Here is a 10,811-nt window from a genome sequence, read left to right as displayed (position 1 = left end):
ATTACAACTTCCCACGGTGAGTGAAATCAGAGCTCAAAAGAAAAGTGGGATTCCAGGTGAGCTGGGGCCGACCTGGGTCATTGTCGGGGCAGAAAGAGCCGCCGGGAGCTCCAATGAAAAGATCTGGAGCATGGGGCCTCAAAGATGTAAAAAAAAAAAACAGTGACACAGTTTCAGGACACAGTTTGTTTGTTATGTTGTTAATGATCAATGTAAGCAAGAATTTTTTTTTTCTTCTTAAAAAATGCATTTATTTTCTCTAAACAGTGTTAAAATCGCATACAATCAAAGTAGTGCATTTTACAGTTTAAACATAATAACAATAAGAAAAGAAAATCAGTGCTTTTATTACAGATGACATCAATGTCCCCGTGTTGTTTTATGAAGCATTATTCATTATTTTTGGTATGTATTCAAATCAAGGCCCAGTTTCCCTTCAGATCTCTACATTTTAGGAAATATTTTAATTTTCAAAACTTTTCTTTGAAACCAGGAATGAACTGAGGAGACATAGTAAACCTGTTGTTATAATTTAAATATATTGACTCTAAAAATAAAAAGGTGATTTTATAGTCTAAATTTTCCACAATGTTTAACGTTTTAACCGTCTGCTATAATAAAAGTTATTTAAAATAATGGAACGTGGACTTACATGACAATATTATAAAGACTTTCCTCAGTATAGTACAGTTTGGTTGTAGCCTCTCTACACAAACAGCATTAATCTTTAGCATTTCTGGCTATTCAGCTCGTAACTAAGCATTTGTTTGGAGGTTAAAGATTATGGTTACAAGGGAGGGACACATTAAAAAGTCACATGTCGACGATGTTTTCATTTATTTCAGGAACAATGTTGGCATTATTCTCCTATTAGCCACTAAAATCTGCCAGCGAGTTGTCATTTTTGCCAAAAGTAATTACCTAAACATATACACTTCAGCAGGAAATAAGATAAGTAACAAAACAGCTGCTAAAACCAACAAAAACAAACGTAAATACAAACACACAGGATATGCAGACTTGTTAACAATACATGTATCTGTGCGAAAGTTGTACAAAATTACAAAATGCGACTCCCTCCTCCCTGCTTTGTCTGTCTCTTGACCGAAGACACTGTTGGACAGCAGTAGTCCTGACCATGTCAATGAAATGAGCTGCGTCTGGAAAATACACCTCAGTTAATTCAATTCATGGAAGCTCCACACCCTCGCTCGCTCTCTCTCCCCATGGCTGCACACAAACCAATCACCTTTCAGAGCCGGAAAGTGTGAGGGTGAGACATCTGTCTACTTTCCACATCTTAGATAACATCTTATGTCCTTACGCACCTACACAATGACGCCTACGTTCACGTGTCCTCTCGAAGTTTATTGAACCCGCACTACAGAGATGTTAATCTTAAACCAGCATTTAGACTCGTCCGCCTTGGCAATTTTACAACCTGGCTGCACATTTCAGTGTGAGCGACTCAAAACAAGAGGAACCAACCTCCCTTTCATCCCTCCCAAACATCCGAATGACATGTACATTTCGACATCTCACATGCGCTTTACATTCCACAGCTCATCTGGAATTAACTGTGAGCCCGGAGACGGGATTAGTTATTATTTAGCACCTACACTATATAGTATTTCTGGTTGTACAGCTTATGGTGAAAGAATTTCAGGATACATCTCTTATGCAAAATTAGTAGCGAGTCAAACTGGAATGCGTATAATGATCGCAGATGGGTGAGGTAAATAAAGGTATACACAAAAGCCTGCTTTACTTCCAGTAAGTGAGCAGAGTGATTAAATATATACCCTGTTGTTTGTGGTCTTGTACATTTTGCAAAGAGTTGATCATTTAATGACTTAAATGTCTTTGTGACTGCAAAACAGCCTTTTTCTTTTTTTTTTTTCCTGGGAGTAAAAACTGAGCCTCCCTTTTCAAACCGTCACTGCATTTCTCAGGTCCCACAGGAAAATCACTTCCTCTTACATTGTGATACAGCTGAGGTCAGACCACAAGGACCATAGATCACTCTCTCTGCATCACACAGTCTCTCTTTAGACCATTGGGAACGACAAGCTTTGGAAAATACACTTATTTGTTTTCTAGTTGGGAAATAAATGGGCACAAAAGCTTAAATCTTATCTGTGCGTTAGTCATGGAGCTGGAGCCAAGAGGAGATTGGCTTAGTTTAGCATAAAGGCAGGAAGGAGGGGAAACAGCTGGCTCGCTCCAAGGTTATAAACCTACCTACCTACCTCGAAAGGCAGGGCTAAATCGTGTAGTTTAGATACACACATAGACAGTCATCACAGATTAATACATAATTTACACAAGATAGATAAGCTACCACTGAATCACATTGAGCTGTGATGTATCTATGCCAGGAAACGTGTTCCTCGGTCCAAATGGTCGAAGGTGAATCAGAAGAAATATTTCTGTTTTGGGGACGTTTAGGCAAACTTTAACCCCCCTTTATTCTTAACACACATCACCGTTTCTGTCATTTATCACTGTAAACCAGCATTTTGATCATTTGAGACCAGTGCTAGCGCTTTAGCATTAGCAGTTAGCTCATTCAATCAAGGTTTTGTTTAATGAGGATGCATAAATAAATGTTTTAAAACCTTTTTGTTTTGTGTGGGTTAAACACAAAATAGCCATTCAGTGAGCTTTTATAAAATTTAAGGCTGAGCCGAGTTGACTGTTTCCACTACTGCTAGATGTTATGCTAAGCTAGGCTAACACCACACTGGCTCCTTTTAACAGTATATCCAAAAAGAGTGAACTGGACTGGAGTAGCTTCTTCAGTTGTGGGTATAACCCATTAGAAACTTGCCTGACCAGAAACTGGTGCAATGAATTGCTATCTAACAGTAAACAGCATCTAAATATTAAGCAACAATCACCGTAACAGTAAAATAAAACATAATGAAAACTAAATTAAAGAGCTGATCAGTGGGTGCTTCTGATTTCAGCAAAACATTTAGTTTTAGTTTTAATGGATTCAAATCCCACCAAGAAAACAAAAGCCTATTTTCCAAAATCTTTAACTTTTCCTTTAAGACGTGTCACGAGAGGTCAACGTTCTCGTACTCGCCGTGGTCCGAGTCTTCCAGCTCGATGCCCGGCACCAGGCTGTAGTACTCGGTGGACTGAGCCAGGTAAGCCTTCTCCCTGTCAGCGGAGTCTTTCATCACCTCAGTCACACTGACGACGTCCAGCTCCGTCTTGCTGGCCCCGTCGGGCTCCTGGGATCCTTGCCTCCCGCCCGTGAAGCTGGGAGAGCGCGAGGCGTCTCGAGGAAGCGACTCCACCGAGCCCAGCTTGATCTCCACCTCTTCATAGATGTCCCTGGAGCTGCCCAGGAGGGAGGACGCCGGGCGCAGCAGCAGCTGGTTCTTCAGGATGACTTCTTTGTCGCCGGCTGCTGCGTTGCCCTGGAGCTCAGCGGCCGACGGCTGCTGCTTGGCGCGGTATTTCTGGCCGTTGCAGCTGGAGCTGGAGGCCCTCTTTTTGGAGCTGCTGAACACGGGGGCTTCCTTCTTCTTCCTCTTCCTCCCGCAGCACCAGCAGAGGAGCAAGGTGATGAGGATGATGAGAGGTAGCACGATGAAGAGTGCTGTGAGACCAGCGGGGCGACACACGTCCTTTAGCTTCAGCGACAACACCGTCGATCCCGCCACGTGCGGGGGAGAGAAGCAGGTCATGTTCCCCACCACATCCAATGCTCTGGTGGTCCTGTTAGTTTGCATGACGGCCTCCAGGCCTTCCAGTAACAAACAGGAGCAGTCCCAGTAGTTCCCATCCAGCTCCAACTTTTGAAGACTGGGCTTCTGAAGTATAGCGTTAGGGAGGGAGCGTAGCTGGTTCCCTTGCAGATGCAGCTTCTGGAGGTTATCAGAGTCCTGGAGGAAGCCCAGAGGAAGCTCCTGAAGAAGGTTAGCGCTCAGATCCACTTCCATCAGGCTGGCCTGGTTTGACAGAAACCCTCTTGGCAACGCTGTTAGTCTATTATGACCTAAGTAGACCTTCCGTAGCGCAGAGCTCTCTTTGCCATTAGTGTCAACAGAGCTGATATTACAGTTGGAGAGATCCAGTGTCTCTATGTTTGTCTTATTGGTAAACACAGACCAGCTCACATGGCTGAAAGCAGAGCCAGAATAGTTCAAGCAGCAGACATCAGCAGGAACCTCAGAGGGAAACTGGGTCAAAATGGTGGCTGCTGGACAAACACATCCAACAACAAGTCCCGTCTGCACCAGCAGCAATGTGAAAAACAGCAGGAGAGTCCACCAAAAAGCCATCTCTGGAGCAGGAAGGACAGAGCAAATGTGATTTTACCACTCCATATCTCTGCAGTGGTCTCCTCTGCGTCTTCCTCCACCCTACCTGCCTCCAGATCCTTCTGTCGGGGGGTGGAGGATCCACTTTATGGAGGCTAGCAGTGATGCAAATATGCTTGTAAACCTAGCGACTTCTCTGAGGACTCCTGGTTGCTGTGAGGACCGTAGGAGTTGGCATGGTGACACGGATCACTGGGGATCAGGAGTCCAGTGTTTGGCTGTAAGAAAGGAAACAGATGCTGCGATGACTCTCACGTGAAGGTTGCGCTGTTAATTGGCAGATGGCAGCTAGACAAACATTAGTGGAAGTTAGAGCTGGAGCCTGGTTCAACAAGAAGGTTATTAAAAAATACTCAGACACCTTCAAATCTGGACTGATGTAAAAATTAAGCATGTCAGTAATTGCATTTATCCAAATAAAACAATAAGCCTACACCTTGGAACAGGGTCTAGCAGTTAAGGGTTTATGAGTCAGACTGAAGTTTATTTATTTTATTTTTTTTACCTGATTTTGTTTTAATATTCTCTCTTTGTCATTGTAGTGTGTGTTCCTGACTGCACATATGTTCTATTCACTCGGTAATGTGATCTTTAATCTAATTGTTGAGTCACCAAAGGAAATTTAGTGGATCATTAATCCCATTAATCACAAATGCATTGGCTAAAAAGTTTTATTGTTTGCAGTATGAAAACATTAAGATCGAAATTACAACTTCACACAAAAGTGTGAAATGCTGAAAAAAAAAAAAAAAAACAGTTATAACATTGTAGACAATCATATAATATAAAACAAACAGAGTTGGATTAGCATAAAACCATTGTTGTATTACAATATAGCGTTATGATTAGCCATCAGACTAACAAGCTAACAGCACCAGTAAAAATACCAACACATCTCTAAATTCTTAAATAAAACTAAACTAGAGAATTAGGAAAATAATACCATAGTTATACTAGCATACTGTGTAAAAACATTGGAAAACAAGCTAACCAAGATTAGCTAGAGGCTAATCAGACTAGCTTGAAATCTGAGGCTGTGTTTCCTTGTTCAGTCTCTATTTTGATTTAAACGGCAACAGTTGTTGTAAAATACAGTCACAGAAATGTGTATAGCTTTTAGCATATGCCACAATAACACAGAACTGCAAATTACTTATTTATTTATTATTTATTTTACTTACTTATTTATCAGAAACATGTCAACATGCCACTGTTAGCCACAAAGCCAAACTTAGCTGGCATGTCAAAAATGCCAACTACGTTTTATGTTTCCTGACAAGCTAATAGCATCAGAAAAAATATCAACATATTTCTAAATCCAAATAATTCAAATACAACTAAATTCAGTAGTTAGAAAAATTATACCAAAGTTATACTATCATGTTGTGTAAAGATATTGGAAAACAAGCTAACCCAGATTAGCTACAGGCTAATTAGGCTATCTTGAAATCTGAGGCTGTGTTTCCTTGTTCCTTGTACTTTGATGTAAACGGAGCCTTTGTAAAATACGGTCACAAAGATGTTTATGGCTTTTAGCATGTTAGCCACAATGACACGGACCTTAAAATTACCTTTATTTATCAGAAACATGTAAACGTGCCACAGTTACCCACAAGGCTAAACTTAGCTGGCATGTCAAAAATTAGCAGGTACATCAAAGTACATGCAGGAGAAAACACTCAAATGATTATGAGGACGGTCCTTCACATAACGTGCTTAATGTCACTGTAATTTCACTCCTGGACCATTTTAATCTCTGGTTTCGTTGCTGCCGTGTGTCTGGCCCAGAGACTGTGACATGACAACATTTGGGAAACCCTGTTCTAGAGACACAAATAAACTAATTGTTGGTCATTTCCTAAATCTGTGCCTGAACTTGAAAGCACATGTGGTTGACGCAAACGAGGCCTGTCCTTTCCAAATGACTTACATGTGAAGCAGGCGGGAGGAGAGAAACCAAGAAGGAGAGCGTGTTTGTTTCACCCACCACAATAGGACTGAAAGCTGCTCTGAGGAATGTGCTAACTCTTTTATCAGTGGAGGCTTTGGGTTGTCAGCTGGCGCCTTGTGTGGTTATTTAGACCCTCCATCGACCGCTAAGAAGCCTCCCTTCACCTCCTGACAAAACACTGGAGCAGGGCTGGTGGTGGACTGACGTCAGGCGGAGACTTTTCCCAACAAATCTCGCCACAAATGATGTTTTAAAAGGAAACAACTCTCGATTAAATTATCAAAAAGTGGAAGGAAAGTAATGCGCAGGGCAAAATGTGATGAAAATCTACTGATTCCAGGTCCTAAAACAACAATCAGAATCATCTTTATTTGTCAAGCATGTGTGCACATAAAAGGAATTTGACTCTTTGCCAAATGGTTTCAACACAAAGCACCTAAATAAGCATAAAAAAAAATAAAGCATAAATAGAAAAACTTTACAACATAAACTAGACTTTCAGAATAAAAGAAATTAGAGAAAGAAATTAAGAGCAGAAGCAGATATATACATTAAACTTGAACAGTGAGAAATATACAATTAATGAAGAGTTATTGTGATATTGTGACTGAATATACTTAAACAACAATATATGGTGACTTCCATATTTGTTTTTGACAGATAAACCATTTACTTTTGGCTTCAGGTCTCAGACAGGGTTATGGATTTTCATCATTTTGAGGTTTTATACAAATCAATTATCATATTAACGGAGAAACTAGTATGACAGACTTAATATAATTACATAAGGAGGCTTGGCTGCACGAACCTTATAGTCCACGGTAAGTGTGGCTCAGATATGAAGGCAGCCATTCTGGCAGAAAGTGGGACTTTTGGTGTCTTTTACGTTCATGTTTTGCTCATATATGTTAAAAATACACCTAGAATTCAAAGAAAAGGCTGATATTTGTCTCCTGAAGATCTTTATGTAAACACTATAGACAAATCTCCTTTCCAGGGTAGAAAATAGTGAATGAAATGGGATTAAAAGCCACTGAGGAGCAACTACATCTAAATTCCAAACCAAACCATCCTGTTCTAACACTAACAACATCCTCATCGTTCCTCTGTTACAGTGATGGGAGTCCTTTAAGAAACTGAACGCTAACAAGAAAAGCAGAGATGGATTTTCCCTCTTGGCTTAAAATACCAGCAGAGCAGCGAGGCTCTTCAACAAACGCAGGAAGTGAGCGTCAGTGGAGAGAAACACTCAGCCTGGAGCTGATATCTGCTGCTAGCAGAGATGATCTAATAAATCCAGTATGCGTATGAGGGAGGATGAGATACGGTTGGTACGAAAGAGGCTGTATGTGTTAAAGGAGAGTGAATAAAAAAAAAATGGAAAATAATCTGCTGTTAGAAACATTCAGGTTTATACTAAACAGGCCGGCAGGGACATAAATGCTGTAACTACACACATGTAGCCTTCACAGGTACAATCCATTTATACTTGTGCACTCGTCAGTCTGTCTCGCTCGAAACCTACAAATGTTTGTATCTCTCAACCTCCTTAGTTAACGTCACTGATTCTTTATAGATTGATTGATTGATCAGAAAATTGCTGGAAAAGCAGTTTTTGACGAGGTTTTGTACCTTGGACCGCTTTTGTCCCGTGATCGGCTGCAGAATGAATCCATTCGCTATCATGTTCTTACCCCAACTAGTGCGTTGTCCCTTTGCTGCTACTAGATGGCAGACTAAAGTGTCCACTTATGGGGACAACAGGTCCAAATGAAGCAGAATAGGCTTAAAAAAATGAATGTCCCCATATGAGCATGTAGGGTCTCAGGAGGATTATAAACAACTGACAATAAAAAAAACAAGCAGGAATCAAACCAACAGAGCAATCTGAACTAATTAATTAAATATGTGTATCAATATTTAGGTATAAACAATGTTGCATGTGAAGGAGAATCTAGTTTGTATCTGAGTCTCGTTCTTCAGTCCTTGAGCCCGGTGAGAAGAGTCTTTCCTGATTCTCGACTTTAGGATAAGCTGCTGCCGCTCATCTTCTGTGTCGACTTAACCTCCTGCAGAAACTTTCTGTTTGCGCCTGAGACATAAGATGTGAGCGTGCTCTCCATCACACACCTGTCAAAGGATGTAAGGATCTCAATCTTCCTCGATGGGTCTTCTACGACAGAGTTGTTGCACCAGGTGCAGTCGTCGTTGATTCTTGGGTATTTAAAGCCGGAGACGACCTCAAAAGCAGCTCCTCCAATGAAAAGGGCAGGAGCGACTTTCCTGGCGTCCACAATCATTTAGTTTTCTTCTCATTGATGCAGAGGTTGTCGGCTCCCGTTGTCCTACCTGTACTCTTGTTTTAAGAGAATAACCCCAACACTGTTGCATCGTCTGCAAACTTGACGGTGTAGATGCCGGTGGATGTCAACAAAATTTAATACAAGTCTCTCAAATAACTCGGTATTAAATAAGGCACCTATTTAAACCCTAAATAAATGGTTAAATCCTAACATCCAGACTTCCTGTGCATAGTCAATGTGATGTTACTTGTTTTGTGGAGCAGTTATTTATTCAGAATTTAGGAGTAGATAAAAGACATTGACTAAAATTAAATTTAAGCTTTATTAGTTACAATTTCCTCTTTCTTAATCTCTAACTCAGAGGTTTGTATCATGTGCAGTGGACCTTATAGCGCTCTTGTTTTACTCTGCATTCCATACCCTTTAACTCGGTGATTATTTGCATGCTGCACGGCTCTGTGATAACCTTTTGTCCTCACAGATCGCTATCAACAGACTGATACATTCAAAGCTCCATCATCCTGAATATGGCACAGAAATAGCAGCGGGTCTGAATGGTTTCATGCAGGTAATAATTTGCCTGGATTTGGATGCTTTGATTTAAATATCCACACGCAGACGTGAGATGAATTACCTTCTGTTCCAAGGGAACTTAGGAAGAATCTTACGCTCTGGTCTCAGATAACAGCGGCCGTGTAAAGGTCAGAATTGACTGACGGCTGAATTTTCTGTCGATTTGTGTCAAGCGTTTACCTCCAAACCCTGACGGATTATCTTTGGATATTGACACTAAACACAAACAACACAAGACGCCGTCCGACCTTCTCAGATTCAAAGGGTTGTGAGAGTGAAGGCCCTTCATCCAAACAGAGGATTTAAATCTGGAGAACAAGGGTGATCTCACTCGCTAACAATGTGAGCTGCTACATCCTTTCTGGCAGCAGAGCTTCCTCTGAAATAACGCCGTCCATTCTCCTTTCATGCAGCTTGTCTCATAAAGTAAAATCATTGCTGCGGCCGAGGACACACAGGGCAAGACTTTGGTACTTTTTCTGGGAAGTTTGGGGACTTAAAGTAGAAAAAAAATGCATTTTAATGACTTAAAACTGTTGAAATATACCAATTTAAAGTAACAAAATGAGTGGGGATGGTTAACCAAGTTGATGAACTGCATAACAAATCTAATTGATGAGATGAGTTGTTGCTATTTTGTGGCGTTTGGTCAAGTTTTCATAGCAGGGTGTGGCTGCATTTGAAATTCTTGTACCAATGAGCTCAATATTTTTTCAAATATGGCAATTATTCTGCATAAAACACAAAAACAATTACTGTAAAATGTGCAAAAAGATCAAAACAGGCTGTTGACAATTAAAAAAAAGCAGTGGAAAACGTCTTAAAACGTGTTTTCAGGTATGAAACAGGTCATTCAAGTGTAAACAAAGAGCTCAAATGTCTTCTCTTACCTGCGGGCACCATGTCTGTGCAGCCCTGTCGCTTTGAAACTCCGAAGGAGGATTCAAACATCACGCACAGCAGCGGGGGCAGAAGCGCCTCTCTCCTCTCTGCATCCCATCAAGTGGCCCCGGCTGAAGCTCTCCTCCTCCGGATCTGAGGGAGTGACTTTCTCCGAGCGGAGCGTGGAGGCAGAGCCCCATGCTTGTGTGTCTGTCCGAAGGTGTTAATAAAGTTTATCCACACACACACGCACACACGCATACTGACCAGCTGGGTTGGTGTTTTTATCTGATTCATAACGAGAGATTTAATCCTCTCTGAGCTCCCGTTCAAAGTTCAACAGGTGGAAGAGCGCCGCCTGGTGGCTGAACGCGCGTTTCATCAACGTATTGCTCAATATGGCACTTTCAACACAATTTACACGTGATGGACAAATGATGGTGATATGTATTTTAAAAATAATCAAATAAAAAAATAAATAAAAATAAATGAGTAAAATACCCACCAGATAATTAACTAATAAAGGCTAAACTAAACTAAACTAAACTAAACTACTAGTGCGGCCTGTAAAAACACTATAGAATGCGTATATGACGTCACTCAGTAAAACCACCACTGTTTGTATTAACCAGAATTAAGTTATGGTTGAAAGGAGACGTTCACAGGCTCCTGCTGTCATGGTTATGTGTCTTCGTCTTTTATTTGTGAACATGTTTTGAGTTTCCTGTTTTATTTTGTTAAGTTCCTTGGTTTCCTGTATGATGT

The 10,811-nt window shown here is 40.9% G+C and overlaps 1 protein-coding gene across 1 annotated transcript; it reads right to left on the bottom strand.

The window, feature by feature from the left end:
* Positions 1-234: 234 nt before the first annotated feature.
* On the bottom strand, positions 235-10,337 carry si:ch211-106k21.5 (leucine-rich repeat, immunoglobulin-like domain and transmembrane domain-containing protein 1). Its single transcript, XM_047590711.1, has 2 exons — positions 10,055-10,337; positions 235-4,555 (listed from the first exon to the last, which is right to left on the bottom strand). Exon 2 carries the CDS (start codon positions 4,296-4,298, stop codon positions 3,063-3,065), a length of 1,236 nt encoding a protein of 411 aa, XP_047446667.1. The 5' UTR covers positions 4,299-4,555; positions 10,055-10,337; the 3' UTR covers positions 235-3,062.
* Positions 10,338-10,811: the final 474 nt, after the last annotated feature.

This window comes from Mugil cephalus, chromosome 7 (assembly GCF_022458985.1).
Source record: "Mugil cephalus isolate CIBA_MC_2020 chromosome 7, CIBA_Mcephalus_1.1, whole genome shotgun sequence".
In the NCBI taxonomy this organism is placed as follows: Eukaryota; Metazoa; Chordata; class Actinopteri; order Mugiliformes; family Mugilidae; genus Mugil; species Mugil cephalus.
The sequence above is the reverse complement of the archived record's forward strand: the minus strand, read 5'-3'. Positions and strand labels throughout refer to the sequence as shown.

Bases quoted from the DNA above. Each gene is read 5' to 3' on its own strand.
- si:ch211-106k21.5 (XM_047590711.1), bottom strand. From the start codon at position 4,298: ATGGCTTTTTGGTGGACTCTCCTGCTGTTTTTCACATTGCTGCTGGTG.